Consider the following 21,846-nt stretch of genomic DNA (forward strand, 5'->3'; position numbering starts at 1 on the left):
GACTCTAATGCCACTGCTGATCCGACAGGAGGCAGAGCTCAGGCGGTAATGAGAGTAGTGATGGAAACGGCTGTAAACACAGAGGAAGCTTCGCTTGCTAACCCGCCGCTCACCTTCTGCTTACGGCCTGGTTCCTAACAGGCCACAGACTGGTACCAGTCCGTGGTCCAGGGCGGGCACCCCTGTGAATGACAATAAGGAGCCAGACATAAAAGTTCTGGGTGAAGAGCACTCTAGGCAGGGAAATCAGAGGGTGCAAAGGCCCTAGGATGCCAGCACACTTTGCATATTCAAAGAACAGAAAGCAAGCCAGTGTGGCTTGCAGGTAGAGGAAAACAGTAAGGGTGGTACACAGGGCCAGATCACTCAGGTCCCTAGAAGCCAAATTAACACAAGATTTAGGTTTCACTGCTCCCTTAAACAGTCTACCTCATAAACATCCTACCATAGATTTCCCACATTTGACCTTGGTGGTTCTGCTCAGGATGTTTCTATCATCTAGCCATCCTTCATACTTCTTGTCTGATTGTACCAAACTCCATCAGTACTTAAAGTTCCAGTCCAAGTTCCACTGACAACTATCTCACTCTACAGTGATTATTCCCTTCTCCAAAGTCCTATACATTTGTCTAGTACAATGTAAGGATTACAAACATGCACTGTGGAGCTAGACAGTATCAGCTCAAAACTTGGCTGATACTTACTAATCAAATTACTATACCTGTCTCATTTTCCTTAGCTGTGAAATGTCAGTAATGATAGTATCTATCTCACAGAGTTGTTGTGCAGATTAAATCAGCTAATATATGTAAAGTACTTAGAAGATTGCCTGGCATCTAATGTGTTGGCTTTATCATTATTATTGAACTATCATAATATTAGTCTTCTGGCATTTAATTGTACAGTCATTTATCTTTAACATCCATTTCATGTCTCCCCAACTAAACTATAAGCTGCTGAAGATTTTAAAAGAACTCAGTTTCTATCATTAGATCCCAGAAGTAAAAAAGACCTATGAAAGTTACAAAGTCCCTCAGATTTCATGTGGAAAACAGAACTAGAAGGAGGACCTCTAGGTGAACATAAGCCTGAAACACTAAAGTGATTTCAAAAAGACCTTTACCAAAACAGTGATGGGCATGGGAAACTCTGTACCACTGGAGAAAATGGGAGTAATTGTCCTAGAAGGGGAAACAACCCTAGTCTCTTACTCGACTATAGAGCAAACCTATTCTCTTACTCGGTAAGACTACATACAGGCTGATTTCAGCTCACCAAAAGAAGAAAGTTTTTAGCAATAAGGGTCTATCTGAAAATTGAAAATACTTCCAGGAAAAGTCATTAGCTCACTATAACCTGAAATAACGATTAGATACTCAACTGTCTGGAACTTGGACTGATGTATAAATAGGGGACTATACAGCACAGTGCTTATGAGCACACAGTCTTGAGTTACTGTCTCAGGTGAATCGCAGTACCACCATTTATTAGCTGTGGCCTTTGTGAACGCTGCTAAACCTTTCTAAATACAAGATTCCTTATCTGTAAAATGGAGACGAAAGTAACTATCTCAGAAGGTTTGGTTGGTTAAATGAGATAATATACCACAGGTGAAGACTCAACAAATGTTAGCTTTGGACCAAATAACTTCTAAGATCTCAGGGATTCAATGGCTATAACATAAAATGTGTTTTGCAGCTAGAAGTCAACTAGCTACTTGTAAATCTTTCCCCTGTGTTGATATACATTCCACAATCAAATAATTCATTCCCTAGTACATTTTCATTTGTGATTTTCTGTCCTCAAACACCAGCACTACTAGGTAATAAGATTAACAATGAACAGGCAATGTTTATTCTTGAATGACCAAATGATTAATAATCATTAAATTGAGAACAAATGAAAAAAATAAGAATAAAAGGGGGTATGAGATAAAATAAAAAATAATCTACATCAGGCCATTTACAACACAACAGAGCAGGGGAAATGCAACCTAAGTTCGTGAGTTAGGAAGGAGATGTTTCGGTGGGATACCCATGAAAAGTAAGCAAATTCATCTTGCGGAACTTGAAGAGCAACAGTATACAAAGGCCAGAGACATCATGGAAAGCAGAGGGAAGACCCAAAATGAAAACCAAGGAAACTGACAAAAACTTGTATGAACTCAATTCCCAGGTCCCTCCTTGCAACCAACACCCTTCTTCACCCCCTCTCCAGCCATCCCCCATATAGGAAAATGAAGATTTATTCTTTGGAAAAACTGAATAGAAAATGATATGAACTCCAGTACACTAGACACAGTGATGACTTCAGAAGCTGAGTAACTGTCAGTCTAAAAATAGGAAACCGTAGGGTCCTCGGTATCCTTCACTTCCTGCTCCTGGAGCTCGAGCAGACAACATATATTCATTCCACAGGCTCTTAAGATACGGCAGAACTTTTCTTTGAGAAAATGAAACAACTCCAGAGAAAAGACCACCACTTACTAACATGTGGGGGTTACCCAACAAAAAGGCAAGTTCATTACATGATCATCCTAGTATGAAAGTTAACAGCTAAAAAGACAGGCTCAAACACATGGAGCTTCCACTCGGCTTTTTACTGCCTTGCTATTAAATATAAACAGAGAGATGGTCCCTAGTCATTTGGGGGAAAGCATATAAAGGAAAACTTTATATGATTAGAAGAAAAAACAGCTGGACGCGGTGGCTCACGCCTGTAATCCCAGCACTTTGGGAGGCTGAGGTAAGCAGATCATGAGGTCAGGAGATTGAGACAATCCTGACTAACATGGTGAAACACGGTCTCTACTAAAAATACAAAAAAATTAGCCGGGCATGGTGGTGGGCGCTGTAGTCCCAGCTACTCAGGAGGCTGAAGCAGGTGAATGGCATGAACCCGGGAGGCAGAGCTTGCAGTGAACTGAGATCATGCTGCCACACTCCAGCCTGGGCGACAGAGCAAGACTCCATCTAAAACAAACAAACAAACAAAAACATGAAAGAGTCCAGAAGGAAGCACAAACAACAAAAGAAACAGAAGAAAACTTCAAAATTACTATAATTAATTTTCTAGGGGAAAAGAGAAACCACATCCACAAAAAAGAAAAGAATTACATGAAAAAAGAATAGAAAAAAATATCAATAACAACTAAAAATGTAAGCATCCTAATTGAAATTTAAGAACAACAGAATAGGTAGAAGGTAAAGCAGAGGGAATCTTCCAGGACAAAAATATGAAGACATGGGAAACAGAAGGAAAAAAGAGAAAAATTAGGGAGCAATTCGGAAGATCCAAACTGTATAATAAGAGTTTCAGAAGGTAAGAACAAAGAGAAGAAACAATTATTTTTAATTTAAAGGAAATTTCCCATAATGGAAGCAGGACAATAAATGACAAAGAACGCAAACCAAGACACATAATGAAGCTTCAAGATATTAGGGATAAATAATTGTAGCTGGCTGGGTACAGTGGCACATGCCTGTAATCCCAGCAGTTTGCGAAGCTGAGGCAGGAGGATTATGTGAGCCCAGGAGTTCAAGACCAGCCAGGGCAACATAGTGAAACCCTGTCTCTACAAACAACGTAAAAATTAGCTGTTGTGGTGGTACACACTTGTGGTCCCAGCTAGTCAGGAGGCTGAGGTGGGAGGATGGCTTGAGCCCATGAGGTAGGGGCTGCAGTGAGCTATGACTGCACCACTGCACTCCAGCCTGAGCAACACAGCAAGATCCTGTATCAAAAATAAAAATAACAGTAATAATTATAGCTAATATTTTAGTGCTACTATAAACCAAGCACTAGTCTATTAAATCTTTAATCCTCATAGTGATGTTACAGAGAAAGGTAGCTATTAGTATTTTCATTCCATGAGAAAACTGATGCACAAAGAAGGGAAGCAATGTGACTAAAGATACACAGCAATTAGGTGATGGAGCTGGGATTCTAACCTGAAAACTTTCAGAGAAAAAAAAAATTCATTTGGAGGAAAATAATGCAGAATGACAACAACACTAAATGCTAGAAGGGAGTGGAACAATGCTTCTAAAGTTCAGAGGAAAAATTGTTTTCATTTTAGAATTCTGTATCCAATTAAATTATCAATAAATTAAAAGATAAAGCTGGTTGACATGCAGGAATTCAAAAAATTTACCATCTATGCATCTTTTCCATAGGAAGGTACTAGAAAATATGCTCCAGCAAGAGAAAGGAATAAACTAAAAGATTCAGAAGATAGGAGATCAAATACAGGAAAGTGGCATCAGGAAGTTCCAAACTGACCACTCCGCACCAGGCCTAGAGAACGGTTAAGAGGAGAGTGAACAGAAAACAGAAATGAGCAAATCTCCAGAAAAAAATAGATTTTTTCCTATGTTTATAATTATGAAAAACTTACTGCTAGGTAGTTGACAGATACAAGTGAACATTTAGAAAAGAAATAAATAGGTAAAAACAGAACTAAGGATATGAAAAAAGGGAGAAGGAGTACTAATTCCAAGATATACAAAGGACAGGAAAAAAGAAATGTAATCATAGCACATTATGTGATTAGTAAACAATATTATGGAGGTGTAATGTGAACACTGAATAGTGACTCACCAAAATCTGTTTTATAACTGTACTGTGAGTATGGCTGGGAGAAGAGAAACAAGGTGAAAGGGTGTGGGAAGACAGTTAAATCCTCAAGTACTATAACTGAAAAATAACAAAGAATGTTTACAATGGACTAATCAAGAAATTGCAGAATAAGCACATTACAGCAGGTCCCCAAATAATGTCATTTCGTTCAATGTTGTGTGATTATAATGTTCATGAAGAAAAAAAATCAATTCCCAGCCACAGCCATCTGTGTGAAGTCTGCACATTCTCCTCATGTCTGTGTAAGTAGGTTACTCCAAGTTCTCTGGTTTCCTTTCGCATCCCAAACATGAGGTGAGCTGGTGTGTCTGCACTGATCCAGTCTAGGAGAATAGTGGGGTGTGTGTGAGTATACCTTACGCCGCATAGCTTACGCTGGGTAGCTTCCCACCTTGCGTCCTGAGCCTCCAGAATAGTTCTCCGGCCACCTACAACCTGAACTGAATAGGCCAGCTGGAGAATGAATGAATACAAATTATTGCCAAATAAAAATGTGTAAGGTATACAACAATCATTCAAATGCTTAACAACAAACACGCAGCAACAAAGTGCTCAGTGAGCCTGCCAGATTTGCAATTGTTATGGAATCGTGTGGTGGTAGGAGGTGCTTCTTACAATTTTCGCTTTGCAAACTATTCCTTGATTTAACCCACCACCACGACTGCTGTCGCTCACTGATCCACCAACAATTGTACGATAAACAATTATCTTACATTTCTTTTTTTCTAAGCTTTGTTTTTCTTGGAGTTAGTATTCCCACTCCTTTTCTCATTTCCTTAGTTCTCTTTGTAGCTATTTATTTTTTTAAAATGTTCAGTCATCTCTGTGAAGTACCTTAATCCTTCTTAAATACAAGTACAGCTCATATTTATTTCAATGTTTAATATTAGAAGTATTTAAGTCTTTATTTGTAAGTTTGGTGATTCTTCTGTGACAAGAACTATGTCTTAGGAACTTAACTCTTGTTTATATCAATTATCCTATGGTAAAACCAGTTCCATTTTATATCATTTCACTTAAAGTCACAGTTTCCAAGAACCTATCAATGATGTTAAGGGAAGACTTACTGTTCTTAGAAATGCAGAGGTAAAATTCTAAATAAATAGCTAAAAGAGTTAAAAGTGAATATCTCTGAAGAGGTATTCTGTGGAGTGGGAAGTAACATGGCAAGGGACTCCTGATTTTCAGCATAAGCCTTTTATTGCAATTTCCATTTTTAAAGTTAGTGTATGTCCTACTTTGATAAATATGAAAATTAATTTTTTGAACAAAACATATTTTGAGTTGTGCAGTGAATAAAAGGACTATTCCAGTTTTAAGATAAATACACAGCAATTTAAGGAAAATAGAAAATAGGTAAAAACACACTGTAGATTTTCTATAACTCAATCACTGACCTCTTTACTAACTTATAAGTAAGACAACTTTATAACAAAGTCTCTTTAATTCATTTCTTCACTCAACAAATATTATTTACTGACCTTCTACAATGTGATAGCCAGTGCTAAGCACTGGGGATACAAAAATAAACAAAACCAACAAAATCCTTCCTTGTTGAGATGACATTCCAGTGGAATAAACAGATGATAGATAACTAAACAGAATGTGTATATATATATATATGATATAGCAGAATATATACATATATGTGTATAGTGATATGTGCTAAGGAGAAAAAACAATGAAGGAAGGGAATTCCAAATGTATAAAGGATGCCCAGGGAAGGCCTAAGAATGTGACACTTGAGTAAAGACCTGAAAGAAGGGAGAGAACCATGGGAATATCTGTAGGAAGAGAATGCCAGGCACAGGAAACAAACAAAACCCATGAAACAGGGGTGGGCACTGATCATTTTCAAGGAGACTAGTGTGCCTGTACTCAAGAGAGTTAAGGAAGAATGGTAGGGAATGAGCTCAAAGAGGCAGCAGGGAGAAGCAGAGATTCCATTTATATAAAGCCTTGTGGGTTTATAAGAGTTTGGGCTTTCACTCTGAGTTAAAAAGCTACTGTAAGGTTCTTTAAAAAATTAACATAATCTTAGTTACATTCTAAACAAAATCACTCTGGTGGCTATGTTGCTTCTAGACTGTGGACAGAGCAAGGGAGATCAGTCAGGGAGCTACCGCAATAATTTCAAGGAAGACGTGAAGATGGGCCAGGGTAATAATAAGAGTGGTGAGAAATTATCAAATTCTAAGTACATTTTAAAGAAGAGATGATGGGATTTGCTGATGCGTACGACTTGGGGTTTGTGAGACAGAGCAAGGGATCCAGTTTTTAGGCTAAGCACCCAGGAAAATGGAGTTGTCATTTAATAATCAAATTCTTTTCATTTGCTATTTTACTATACTTTTATAATTTACTTCAGTACCATAATTTCTTTGGATGAATAGAAGATACAACTTTAATCTCATGTCTCTCTCTAAATAGTATTCATGGCAAAATTCTAATGAAATACAGAAACAAAACTTCTGTGCTACAAATTTTAAAAATATTTTTAGTTTATAGTCACATCTTACACCTTAAAAAAATAGCTAAAACAAGTATTTTATAAACATAATGGAGTAGCTTGTATCAAATCAACCCTACCACCAAGAACCACCACAAGAAATGGATGAAGTACAGCCAGGTGCAGTGGCTCACACCTGTAATCCCAGCACTTTGGGAGGCTGAGGTGGGTGATCACCTGAGGTCAGGAGTTCGAGACCAGCCTAGCCAACATGGCGAAAGACCAGCTGTACTAAAAACACAAAACTTAGAGGGGCATGGTGGCAGGCACCGGTAAACCTAGCTACTCAGGAGGCTAAGGCATGACAATCACTTGAATCTGGGAGGCAGAGGTTGCAGTGAGCCAAGATCGCACCACTATACTCCAGCCTGGGGGACAGAGTGAGACTCCATCTCCAAAAAAAAAAAAAAAAAAAGGATAAAGTATGATAGACAAAACAACTGTTGGAAAGCATCTGAGAGCAATTAAGACAATTTAAGTCTTGAGAAATAAAAATCTTAGAGAGGCAAAGTCTATTAAGAAATGAGAGAAGCCAGAGATAATGGAATAAATATCTTTAAGATACTGAAAGAAAACAACTGCTAACATAGAATTCTATATCCAGTAAAAATATCCTTCAACAACAAAGGCAAGCTCTTCCTCTTCCCTCCCCCTCCCAAACAATTCATTTTTAAAGCCACTAGACGGGGCTAGGCAAAGCAGGTATGCATGTCCAGGTGGAGGTCAACTGGGTATGTCGAAGACAGATTGGAACCTGGCAGACAGCAGACATCACCTTAACCAAGGGGTCAAAGTTAGCATCACCAATAAAGAGACAATAAAAATCACACGCCAATCACCAGGAAGCAGTCAAAAAAACACAGCATCACTTTGGTGATATATCTGGCAAAAACGTATAACCTGAAATTAATGAGGAAACTGTACAGACAAACCCAAATTGAGAGGACAATCTACAAAATTTTCAAAAGTGTCCTGTAAAAAACTAAGAAACATGTATCCTGTTATCTTAAAAAATATAATGTGAAAATCAAAAAAGATGATTAACTGTTCCAGATTAAAGATTTAAAATGCATAAATGTAACATATTATTGTGAACTCAATCTTTTTGCTACATAGACATTATTGGGACAACTGGTGAAACCTGAATAATTTCTTGGGAATTAAATGGTGATAATGTACAATGCCACTTTCCTGATTCTGATAGTTATGTTGTGATTATGTAGGAGAATGTCCTTATTTCTTAGTAAGAAGTACACACTCAACTATTCAAGGGTAATGGGGCATCATGCTAACAATTTATTCTCAAATGGTTCAGGAAAAAACTATTTGTATTATATTTACAACTTTTCTATAAATTTGCTATTGTTTCCATTTTTAAATGAAGGCATAATAAAGATGTGTTCAAACAAAAGCTGAGAGAATTTATCACCAGGTAACAGCACTAAAAGAAATAATAAAGTTCTTCAGAGACAAGTGAAATGATCCCAAAAGGAAGCAGAGTAAAAACAGAAAAAAAAAAATGAAGGGCATCAGAAAGGGTAATACTGACTCTTTAAAACACAATGCCTTGTGGAATTTAAAATCCTACAGGATTCAAGTATTTGATGACACAAAGTACAAAAACAGAATTTAAGGTAAGAAATATTAGTAAGAGATAGAGGAACATTTAAAAGTTGTAATTCAATAGGAAGACCTAACAGTCCTAAGTTTGTATGTAACTAATAACAAAGCCTCAAAATGTATAAAACAAACAAACAAAAACAAAAAAGATCTTAAAGGAGAAACAGACAACCTACCATCACAACTGGAGACTTTTATAACATGTCTTCCTGTAATTTAAAAACGATATAGGAAAGAAAAAAGAACGTAAAAGATTTCAACAACATAATTACTCAGACATGAGGGGAGGTAGGGAGGAAGATTATTAACAGGAAGATTAGAGACAGTGTTAAATAGAACTATTCCAAAGAGATGCTGAAATCTGAAGAAGGCGAAGAACAGAAGAGTGGTTGTTTTGGAGGCACTCCAGTAAACCTGATTTCATCATATTCATCTGACCTTCAAATTTTCTACTCTCAACTCTCCTAGACCATTCGCCTCCCTGTCCACAGGGATTTCCACAGTTGACCATTTCAATGAAATAAAAGATACTACTAAACTGACTTGAAATTCTGCTCTCCCCATCATGCCAAACTTTATTGTTCACTTTACCTACTCCTAATTCAAGGCTTTCAAGAGTCTTAAAGCAAGACATGAAACTCTATTAGGTCCATTATGATTAGAAAGACACTTACTCTTCTCCTGGTGATTTTTTACTCATTGTGTGGTGGATCTAAATAGGGCAGGTTTCATGGACATGTTAAGATCCTCACAGAAAATGCAGTGAATATATACTATTAAATATTTTTTGCACTCCCCAAATTAAAGTATGTCTCTTCTATTTTTCTTCCTCAAGACACTGTATTTTCTTCTTGATGAAACTTTTAATTTTTGTTATACACTTGTGTGTTTAATGTCCACTGGACTGTAAATTCATGAAGCCAGGAGTCTCAACTATCTTGTTGACCACTGCATATCCAGCTCTAGACAGTCATTCAACAAAATGGACACTTACTATGAGCTGGGCACTGTTCTAGATGCTCTACATGTCAGTGCTTTGACTTACGGTTTCTGTTTGTTTTTTATTTATTCTTAATGCTTCAGTATGACTTATGCTTTTTTTGTTCTGTTTTATTTTGAGACAAAGTCTCACTCTGTTGCCCAGGCTGGAGAGGAATGGCACAATCTTGGCTCACTGCAACCTCCGCCTCCTGGGTTCAAGTTATTTTCATGCCTCAGCCTCCTGAGTAGCTGGGACTACAGGCACACACCACCACGCCTGGCTAATTTTTGTATTTTTAGTAGACAGAGTTTCACCATGTTGGCCGGGCTGGTCTTGAACTCCTGACCTCAGGTGATCCGCCCACCTCGACCTCCCAAAGTGCTGGGATTACAGGTGTGAGCCACCATGCCCTGCCCAGTATGACTTATGTTTTGAAAGAATTACGGGGCTGACTGCTGAATTGAGAACCAGCTAGAGGCAGGGAAGTGAGGCTTGGAAACTACATAAGAGATCACTAAAGTAATGACAGTGTCTCAGACCAGTGTTGCAAGAGCAGTAGGGAAGGTGGTGAAAAGAGGTCTGATTCTAGATATACTTTGAATCTACAATTTGTTATGAGATGTGAGAGAGAAAAGGGAGGTAAGAATCATCCAAGGCTTTGGTCTGAGCAGACAGTGGATAAATTTGCCATCAAATGAGATAAGGAAAACTGTGAGCAAAACAGGATTCAGAAGGAAGATCAGGAATTTGATTTTGGAAACGTATGCCAGACACATAAGGGACCCTGAATAGCAACTGCACATTATAATCTATAATTTGGAAAATAATTTTGGGCAAAAGATACGATCTTGGATTATAATTGATATTTAAAGCTATATGACTGGATGAGATCATCAAGATAAAGAAGATATCAGAACCAAAGGCTAAGCCCTAAGCTACCCCAACATTAAGAGGCTGGGGAAGAAAGCAGGCAAAGAAGGCTAAAGAAGGAGCGATCAGTGAAGAATGAGAAAAACCAAAACAGTTTGATGTCCTGGAAGCCAATGTGAAGAAGGTGTAGGAAGGTGAAGTGGATGTTCACCTATATCAAATGTTTCTGCTACGACAAGTAGAATGAACTCTGAGCTTCGACCAATGGACTTGGCAACACAGGGTCATTAGTGACCTTGAAGAGGAATTCTGGTGGAGTCATAGGGATGAAAGCACTCAAGTATTTGCTGATTAAATGAATGATCGTATTAATGAACTTTAATTTGTTCTCCTGGTCACCTAGATGTAAAACAGACTTGTCGGTGAGCTCTCTCTTTCCCTTGCCACTTTCTAAGTGGCTGTCTTACTGATTTACCTTCACAAACTTTCTGAAAGTACTTCCTTCCTCTTTAATTCTACAGCTTCTGTACTAATCTAGGTCCTTGAAGAAGACATTACAAATCAATGAAGAAAAATCAGACTCTTTGATAAATGATGCTAAAATAACCATTTGTCCATGTGAGGAAAAAAAGATACCTACTTTAAAACATATACAAGTTCTAGACTGTGCGCAGTGGCTCACACTTGTAATCCCAGCACTTTGGGAGGCTGACGCAGGAGGATCACCTGAGGTCAGGAATTCAAGACCAGCTTGGTCAACATGGTGAAACCCTGTGTCTACTAAAAATACAAAAATTAGCCGGGCGTGGTGGTGCATGCCTGTAATCCCAGCTTCTAGGGAGGCTGAGGCAGGAGAATTGCTTGAACCCGGGAGGTGGAGGTTGAAGTGAACCAAGATCGCACCCCTGCACTCCACAATGGGTGACTGAGCAAGACTCCGTCTCAAAAATAAATAAATAAATAAAACATATACAAGTTCTAAATGTGAAACATAAAACTTCTGGAAGAGATATAGAATATGTTTATGACTTTTGCTTATTAAAGATTTCTTTGATATAAAATTCAAAAACCAAAAGTGTTATTAATTTGAGTATATTAAAATTAAAGACACAATTAACAAGTAAAAATAGTGGCATAGGAGAACATATTTGTAACACATAAAGCCGACAAAGCAGAAGTATCTAGAATTATAAAGATTTCCTTCATATCAAATAGCCCTATAGAAAAATAGATAAAAAGAATGAATGGGAACTTCACAAAAGAGGAACAAATGGGCCAATAAACTTTGATTAAATGTTCAACCTTAGTATTAATCAGGGAAATATAAAATTACAAAGAGGTACTATTCATATCCACAAGATTGGTTAAAATTTTAAAGTTTGACAATATCAAGTGTTGATAAGGATGTTAAAGAAATTCTTATATACTGCTTGGCATGATCCCTCTGGAGAGTATTTAACAACATACAGCAAACCTAAAAATACGCTTATCTTATGACCCAGAAATTGCACTGTAATGTATCTAGTATATCTAATGTAACCCTACTTAAAGTATTATACATGCACAAAGAGATATGTACAAGAATATTATTTAAAACATTATTTGTAATTAAACAAATAAAACAAGGAGTTTTAAGTTCTCAGAAACAAGCCAGATGACCATCAAAGAAAGTAAGTTTAAATAAAGAGTGTATTACAGAATGGACCACTATTCAGCTGTTTAAATGAATAAGCTAGACCAACATGTAGTTACATAGATAATCTCTAAGTCACTGTTAAATAAAAATGTTGCAGATGAATATATATCTCTTTATATAAAAATATTATTAACAAAAAATTTAATAAATGTAAAATAATATTGTTTATGGATATATAAAGTATGGGTATGATACACTAATTCAGGATAGTGATTGCCACTGGGGAGGAAGAAAAGGAATAAGATTGGTGGACGAAAACACACTTATTAATTATATATGTAATTTTTTTTCTTTTTTTTTTTTTTTTTTTTGAGACGGAGTCTTGCTCTGTCGCCCAGGCTGGAGTGCAGTGGCCGGATCTCAGCTCACTGCAAGCTCCGTCTCCCGGGTTCCCGCCATTCTCCTGCCTCAGCCTCCCGAGTAGCTGGGACTACAGGCGCCCGTCACCTCGCCCGGCTAGTTTTTTGTATTTTTTAGTAGAGACGGGGTTTCACCGTGTTAGCCAGGATGGTCTCGATCTCCTGACCTCGTGATCCGCCCGTCTCGGCCTCCCAAAGTGCTGGGATTACAGGCTTGAGCCACCGCGCCCGGCCTATTAATTATATATGTCATTTTCTTAAGCTCAGTGGTAACACATGGGTATTTACTATATTATTCTCTATATTTCCGTATGCCTGAAATTTTAAAATTAATTTAACAAAATCAACATATTACTAAAGTACAACTTCTTCAGCCTTAATTCAAGACTCTCCACGGTATTATTCTAATCGACTTTTCTAGCCTCTTCCTTCAGTATTTCCTATAGCAGCGTTTCTCAAAACTCAGAGACTTATATACCTCTTTCACTATTTTTGTTATGTAGCCATCTCTATCATGATTAATATTTTTCTTTTCATCATTTTTAACTTAAATAGCCTTGTACAAATCAATAAATCATATTTAATATGCCAGTTAATGTAAGTATTAAAATGTTTGTCCTAGTGCCACCTAAAAACAACAAGTGTCACATTTTGGGATGCCCTGTTTTATACAAGTGGTTCTCAAATTTGACACACAAGATTGTGTGGGAGGCTTGTCTGAAATGGAGACTCTCAGGCCACACCTTTAGGGATTCTGATTCAGGCAGTCAGAAGCAGAAACCCTGCCTAATATGAAGCCTTGGCACCTACCAAGTTGACTACTTGCCATTCTCTAGACAAACTCTCCACTTTCCTTCTATACTTTTCCTCTTGGTATTTCCTCAGCTTAAAGTAACCCTCTCTTTCCCTAAGCCAGTAGAAATTAAGCCTATACATTAATGCCCTTCTTAAATATGACCATCACAATAAAGTACTTTGACTTAGATGTGACATCTCTCTCGTTTCAACTCTCTTCTTTCCTCTATCAATTTATTTCTATTTCCATATGGATGCTTATCATATTCAATGTAATATATGTCTACTTGTCTTATTCCCGCTACTGAAGTATAAATGTTACTTGAGGATGGAAGCTTTACACCTTGTTCTAAAGCAGAGATTGTATCCTGGTCATTTTATGCTCTGTATATGATAGTTACGCAGATACTTGCTAGACTGAATTCTGCTAAACACTGAATCAGTTTAACAATTTTTATTAATATTTTAAAATCATATAGCATAAGGAGTTATTCATTCACAGGGTATTACGAATTAAACATGAGACTCTAGACTAACAGCTTCATTTTCAAAATAAGAAAACTGAAAATATGTATCTTATATAGAAACAAATAATTTTAAGTTAATTTAATTTTTAAAGGTTAAAAAAAATGGTCGAACTAAAACTGCCCAATTCAGTTTTTAAGAAAAAAAGGCAAGTGCTTAACTTATAACCTTCCAGGCAAAAGAAACTGACTGTGTTATTCACTGACATGGTGAGTTTTGGATACTGCTACAAAAAGCTACTCGCTTAAGAAGAACAATATTATAACAGCAAAGTTAATTGATTCTTACACAATTCTCAGTACTTCCAAAAGACATTTCAATATAATTTCTCTTTACTTTAATGCATATTATTCTGATGCTCAAGAGTAATAATTTCTAAGTATTTTTCCAATGTAAAAACCGTAACTGTCTTTAATTAGAAAAAAATCAACACACAACTCATTAATTTTGTTTTTTTAAATTTGGTAATAATAATCTGGTTTGTTTCTATTCTAGGAGTCAACTGCTTTACTGTTTTAAACATATTTTAGTCCAGATAGAAAATAAATGAATAGAAACAGAGAAATGGGACTTTTTAATGGAAAATGTTCATCAACATCAATAAATATCACAATATCACCTGTATTTGTATACTTTAGCATACACATGATACTTTGTAAAGACAAAGAACTGTCAAATTAAAATATACAAATACATATACTAATTTCCAGTAATAGGAGGAAAAATGAAAAATATATATTTTGTTATGTTCACCTGGCCTTCTATGTTGAAAAAGGAGAATGAAAAGAGAACAACTGTGAGAAATGAAGACTATGGAATGGTTCCCACATATCTCATTTGCTCCCTTCCTCATTCATTTTTCTGTCATATTCCTGTTAAATTTCCTCTTTCATATGGCAGGTCAAGTAAACTAAATCTAGCTTATACGAAACATTTTATTTATCATTCCACTTTTACATTGTAAAAACAAAATTTCAACTCACTATATCCACTTTCCTGAATAAAATTAACTGGAAATAAAGCAGTAATAAGTCACTGTTATACATAAGCTCCAGTTAAGAATTCTGAGGTCAGGAGTTCGAGACCAGCCTGACCAACATGGAGAAACCGCGTCTCCACTAAAAATACAAAATTGGCCAGGCATGGTAGCACATGCTTGTAATCCCAGATACTCAGGAGGCTGAGGCAAGAGAATTGCTTGAACCTGGGAGGCAGGGGTTGCGGTGAGCCGAGATCGCACCATTACACTCCAGCCTGGGCAACAAGAATGAAACTCGGTCTTAAAAAAAAAAAAAAAAAAAAAAAAAAGAATTCTCAAAAATGACTAGTATTGGTCTTACTTACCATAAAATGATAGCCTAACTATTGATACAAATAAAGAGAGCTATCTAACTATGCTTACTTCTTTAAAAAGTAGTCTTTTTTTCCTAAAGTACTAAATATAGATAGCTATTAAGGTTCCATAAATGTTTTAGCAGTACTCAAGGACCAAAAAAATGTAGAAGTATAAATGTAAAGAGAAGAAGTTAAATAAACCTCTTTCCAAGATCCTATAAGTAGAATAGATCAGATTAGACAAGCTTATTGGAAGGTAAAAACACAGCTCATTTGATAAAGCAGTTCTGAGAAATCCAAAAATACCATTTCTCTTTTTAAAAAAATCAAAGAAGCACTTGGACTAACAAGAAATAATGCACAATTTGGCTTGATCAAATACTTCATTAATTTTTTTCCTACCCCTAAGGGATTGCCCTTTTAAAATCTTCTTCAAATAGAATATAACCTAATTGCTCGCACCGGTCTACAGTTTGCAAAAGGATTTTTATTTCAACAGTGCCACCTAGTGGACCAATCACTACTTTCAACTGGTCACTAGTTGATTTCATTTGCCTCAAACGCTAAGATTCCTCAAATAGCTTTTTTTTTCAGTTCACAATGGTCCTAATAATATTAACATTCAAGAGGAAATTTTATAAAAATATCACAATTTACAGGTTTTTGCCTTTTGACAGTCTGTCTCTAATAAAATTAGGTCATTTACAAATACAATATTTTAAATAAAGGTACCTTGGTGATTTCTTCAGAAGCTCGTTCGAAGTCCTGAACATTTCGACAGTAAAATCCTATTGTACAGCTGGGATCCATTTTTCGAAACGACATCTTTTTGGGAGAAGGGCAGTGGAATGTCTGTAATTTTTAAAGTTCTTTAGGATTAATGTATTTGATAGACAAGTATATATAAAACTATTATTTAAAATTTCCTATCTAGCTTTTTCCCATCACTATAAACATGATTTTCAAATGGTGTTTTAGTTCAGCCTGTGCAGAGAGTCCTCCCCACTCTGCAAAACTATAAAATACAGAGCCAACTTTTGTATATATTTAATTCACCAAATTTCAACCTTTTGTGACATTAGTGCCATTCTGCAAAAGTAAGGAAGCGTGTCAAAAGTGGTATGCATTTCTAACACTTGAAAACACGAAATAGATATGCACAGCCTAGTACGAGGCTTGGAATTGAGTTAGTCACTTCTATTAAAATGCAGTTAAGTCTGTTTTGTTGGAGATTTTGGGTAATGTTTATTAACCTTTTAACAAGGACATCAAGACTTTTTAAACAAATACACAGATTCAGGTAAATGTTCTATATTGATATAAAAATAGGTCAACTTGAGGGTTTTAGCAATTCACACAATTAGTACATAACTGCATATTCTTCAACTTTCTCTTTGAGTGTGCTTTAATTCTTGTTTCTTCTCAGACAACAGGCTGGAACAGGTGAAACCATTCCATTATGGTCCTTGCTCTCTTTCTCATCAGTCCTTTTGTCTCTTTAGTTCACTTTTCTCCAACAGACACAGTGCCACAGATATAAATGGGCTGGGGAGGCTGCCCTAGTTTCTCTACTGTCTTGCTAATGGATTTGGCTAGAGTTTGGCATCTTTAGGGAATACAAAAGTAGAAAAAGGGCAGAATATAAAAATAATCATTGCAATCTTTTTGTTCTTCACAATCACACCTTAGTACTATGTTTAAAAAATTTTTTTCATGCTTAAATGCTTTGCCTGTCCTTAAAAATCACTGATGTGACCAAGTCTTTTTCTGTATGTAGAAAAAATAAGTTTGTGTTAAAAAGAACGTAAGATGATATATTCATATTTGTATAAATAAACTAAGGATATACAAAAATTAACAAGTTTGTGGGAAAGGGAGAGAACTGGGCAGATGGGAGACAAGTGTGGGAAATATTTGAATTAAAGAACAAGCTCAATTAAGAAATAATCTAGGAGCTGGGTGCTATGGCTCCCATGTACAATCCCAGCTATTCAGGAGGCTGAAGCAGGAGGACTGCTTGAGCCTAGAAGTTTTGAAGTTGCAGTAAGACAAGATCATGCCACTACACTTCAGCCTGGGTCAGAGGGCAAGACTCCATCTCCATTAAGGGGAGGGGAGGGGAAGGGGGAGGAGGAGAAGGGAGGGAGGGGAGGGGAGTAGGGGGGAAGGAAGGGGTAGGGGGAGGGGAGGGGAGGGTTGGGGGGGTAGGGGAGGGGAGGGGGGCTGGATTTGCGCTCATAAAGTTATAATTTCCCTATATTCAATGCCTAAAACTAAGGGATTTTTAACTTCATGCTATCTATTAAAATGTAGAAAAATAAGTTGTCATATTTGTTATGTCATGGTGAAATCAATTAAAGTCACTCTTTCTCTCCCTGTACATCCTAGTCACCCAATTTGTATCGCATATCATCACCAAAAGATATGCAAAATATACACATTCAAGCTGCTTTTTTTCCAATGAAAAGTTCAATTGCATATGAGATTCAAATCCAACAATACGTCAGTTAATATAGGCCAAAAAATGAGTTTTCAAAACTATGACTTCTGCAAAATGCTTAGCTAACTTACTTTACACACTGAGATTCAACCTAGCCAAACTGGAACCTCCATGGCACTAGTCAATACAAGTATAATCTTAGTTGGACTTTTTCTAACATTGATCCACCTGTTATATTTGCAAAGAAATATTTAAAACAGATCTAGAAAAGCACAGAAAAGCTAAACAAACTTGTTAGTTAACAATTTACAGAAGAATGAGTATATTAGGGTATATATCACAGTTCTAAGTCATATTTATAAGAAATTATTCTACATACACGGTATCTACAAATAATCATTTCCCCCGCTCATTCCAAAGACAATAACAAGGAATGCTTCTTAACTTTTTTTCCAGTTGGGGATAAGGAGGGCCAAAAGCTTGTACATGGTCTAATAACATATTTTTGAACTCATCTACAAGGGTATCCTATATTATAGTGAAGCACTGGTAAAAGTTTTCGTGTAAGAACTTAAGTAAGGCTCATGCCTGTGCCCAGAAACTCAGGAGGTTGAGGTGGGAGGATTGCTTGAGTACAGAGGCTTGAGACCAGCTTGTGCATCATAGCAGGACCCTATCTCTAAAAAAATTTTTAAGTAGCCAGGTGTGGTGGCGTTCACCTATAGTCCCAGCTACTTGGGAGGCTTAGGTGGGAGAATCGCATAAGCCCAGGAGTTTGAGGCGCCAGTGAACTATGGTGGTGCACTGCACTCCATCCACACTGGGTGACAGAACAAAACTCCATCTCTAGAAAATAAAACTTTTTAAATTTTAAAAGGCTTTTCATGTAGGAACCAATAATACTAAACCAGCATAGTCTTATTACTATCTCACTGTATTGACTACAATCATCATAGATAATAACAAATACTAAATTGTTATTCATGGTTGTTTTAATATCTACAAAGAACTTTTAAAATATTCACAAAAACACAGAAATCTCTGATCACTGAAACTGCTATTGGGTATTGCTGCATGAGCACTAGGACTCATACAACAGAGAGGCATTTTATATCATTTAAACTTTTTTTTTTTTCTTTGAGATGAAGTTTCACTCTTGTCGCCCAGGCTGGAGTGCAGTGGTGCAATCTCTGCTCACTGCAACCCCCACCTCTGAGGTTCAAGCAATTCCTCTGCCTCAGCCTCTCAAGTAGCTGGGATTACAGGCGCGTGCCACCATGACGGGCTAATTTTTTTTTTTTTTTTTGTATTTTTAGTAGAGATGGGGTTTCATCATGTTGGCCAGGCTGGTCTCAAACTCCTGACCTCAGGTGATCCACCCACCTTGGCCTCCCAAAGTGGAGGGATTACAGGTGGGAGCCATCACGCCTGGCTATTCATATCATTTTGTTCACCCAAGAAGATTCTAAGGCCAACCAACATGAATTTACAATTCGCAACTGTTGTCTATTGCAGAACAAGTTAAACTTTCAAATATTTTCCTAATTCAGGGCTATGTTCACTTCATGATAATTTTTGAGCTATGCACTTAAGATTTTTTTTTAATTTTTAAAATTCAATGGTAAGAGGAGTAGCATCTACTTGACAAACGCACTTTAAGGAGTATTTACTAGATACACTTCTGTAACAGTGATTCTGGAAATACTGGCCAGGGAGAATCAATTCCCATTTATTTCAATTTTTGATACATTATATACCAATTGCCGTAATAGTTATTAGGCACCTACAAAATGACAGGCACTATTCTAGGCATATTGTTTAGAATAGTGAAGTCTAATTACCTAAACATACAAAAACAATACTGAAACATATGCTTATAGGTACAGCTATGCTATTTTGGTGATTCAGATGAAGCTTCCTAAGACGGTTAATTAGAAAATACCCTTACTAAAAAGTACCTACTGTTAATTAATCCAAGACAGTTAATTTAAAAATACCCTTACTAAAAAGTACCTACTGATAATTAACCGGGTATGGTGGCACGCACCTGTGGTCCCAACTACTTGAGTGGCTAAGGTGGGGAGATTGCTGAAGCCCAGAAGGTCAAGGCCACAGTGGGCTGTGATTACACACTACACTCCAACCTGAGTGGTAACAGAGCAAAACCCTATCCTCCACCCAAAAAACAACACAAAAAAACCTACTACTAATTGCAGTTCACATGTGTAATTCATAAAGGGTATTATCTTTCACTGATGAATTCACTCATCCAATCTATCTAGATGCCCACATACATAATTCTAATAGCTTTACTGCCACTATTTCTGAATTTCCTAAGATAGATTAAAACAGTTACCACTGTATGAACCTCCTAAAATCTGACATTTGGAATTGGGGACCCAGTAATCAGAACAAACTAACATGTCTATTAATAAAGCTTTTCTTACATACCCTCACTGCCAAAGCCCATTTGGGGTCTCTTCTCATTCCCTTCTAATTTCAAGTTGTTCTTTGATGACTTTTGTTTAAGGTTGTTCATGCTGCTCCTCTGAACCTCATTTTCTGTTTGAAAATTACAGTGTGAGTTTCTACATTATAATGTGCCCTCACACTGAACCATGTGCCTCCATTCGTCACTCCTAACCAAAGATATCCCTGGCATATCTTCACTACTAGACTTAGGATCCAAATATAACTGCCGATGCTCACTTCACAATGTGCTAAAAACTCAGTGAAGATAGCTAAAAATGAGGAAGAGTCTCTTAAAGGTTAGTACAGAAATTCAATAGTATATACTAATTTATTTCAGAAGAAAATGTCACAAGAATTAAACATTAATGGAAATGTATATAATCAAAACACTTGGAACCACAGAGAAGAAGAATTCAACAAAAGACTCAAGAGTTTAGGACAATCCCTTGCACCTAGAAAATGCTCATTAAAAAAGAAAGAAATGAGTTAGTCTGATCTGGTTTCAAAATGTTAACAGTTCAATTCTAGAAATGTAGAAATTCAACACTGTAAGAATAACAAAAGATGCAATCTGTTTAAATCTCTTCTTCAATCTCAAATATTCTCATATCATCCCACTTCCTTAAAATTTCACAATCTATTAGATTTAGAGCACTCAAAATATCAAAGGACTACCAGCAATTATTTATGTGGAATCAATGGATGATTTAAGATTTCAATTTCTCCATCTATTAACCAAAAAAAATACTGATCCAAAAAGTTCCCTATAAAAATGATTTTAATAAGTGAAGTATAATTGTGGTTTTAGAATACACATATAATTTTTTATATTAATCAACTAAAAAATTTCACTAGCTATAAATATACAAGCAGTATAGCGAAGCGAGGATGGTTAGTAATACAGGGTAGTTAAAACACCTTCAATTGGTGTATTATAAACTTAAAAGATGATTAAAAGCAAAAAGTGAAATTTTATTCCTCTACAACTATATAATTTTTATATTATACTTTCATAGGAAAACAAGTGATGCAACTAAAATAAATCCCTTCATTGCAGAAAAATAAAAATTTTTAACAGGAATTTTCCACACAGATTAAGATATTCTACCAGAATCTCAAAAATATAACATCTATAAACCCATTCTATAAGTGTCCCAATATATAAGAAATGTTTCTGTGCATTTAAGAAGTCAATTTTAACAAATTTTACCTTACACAGTAAAATCTTAAAAGCAATTATTCCTTTCCATTTTCACTATTCACTAGCCTACTTCAAACCTTTATTATTAATAAGTCCCTCCTGGAGTGTTGCAACAGTCTCCCAATAATGAGTTGAAGCCTTTCTAATTTTGATTGTATACACATAGCCAGGATATTCATTTGCTTGGTATCTTTGCAGTCTCTCAAAATATCAGATGGATAATTTCTCTCTATTGGCCAAAATAATCAGACCAATAATCTTTTAATTTGCTTATTTAGGTAATACTAAAATACTAAGAACAATTTCCATCTAAATCTCAAGTATCTACGGTTTATAAGGAGTCAATTTGGCAGTGATCTACTGGAAATGTAACTTGAACACAAGAATCAGTGCTACAAGACCAC

The 21,846-nt window shown here is 36.3% G+C and overlaps 1 protein-coding gene across 19 annotated transcripts in view; it reads right to left on the reverse strand.

Moving 5' to 3' along the window:
* Positions 1-21,846, reverse strand: part of ATG4C (autophagy related 4C cysteine peptidase) — an 82,425-nt gene that overhangs the window by 8,149 nt on the left and 52,430 nt on the right. For 14 of the 19 annotated variants that reach the window (XM_077937452.1, XM_077937379.1, XM_028828619.2 and 11 more), the window contains 1 exon segment: positions 16,062-16,181. In XM_077937452.1, the coding sequence (XP_077793578.1) occupies positions 16,062-16,181 (120 nt within the window). 19 annotated transcript variants of the gene reach the window in all.

The sequence above is a fragment of the Macaca mulatta genome, chromosome 1 (assembly GCF_049350105.2).
Source record: "Macaca mulatta isolate MMU2019108-1 chromosome 1, T2T-MMU8v2.0, whole genome shotgun sequence".
Classification (NCBI taxonomy): Eukaryota; Metazoa; Chordata; class Mammalia; order Primates; family Cercopithecidae; genus Macaca; species Macaca mulatta.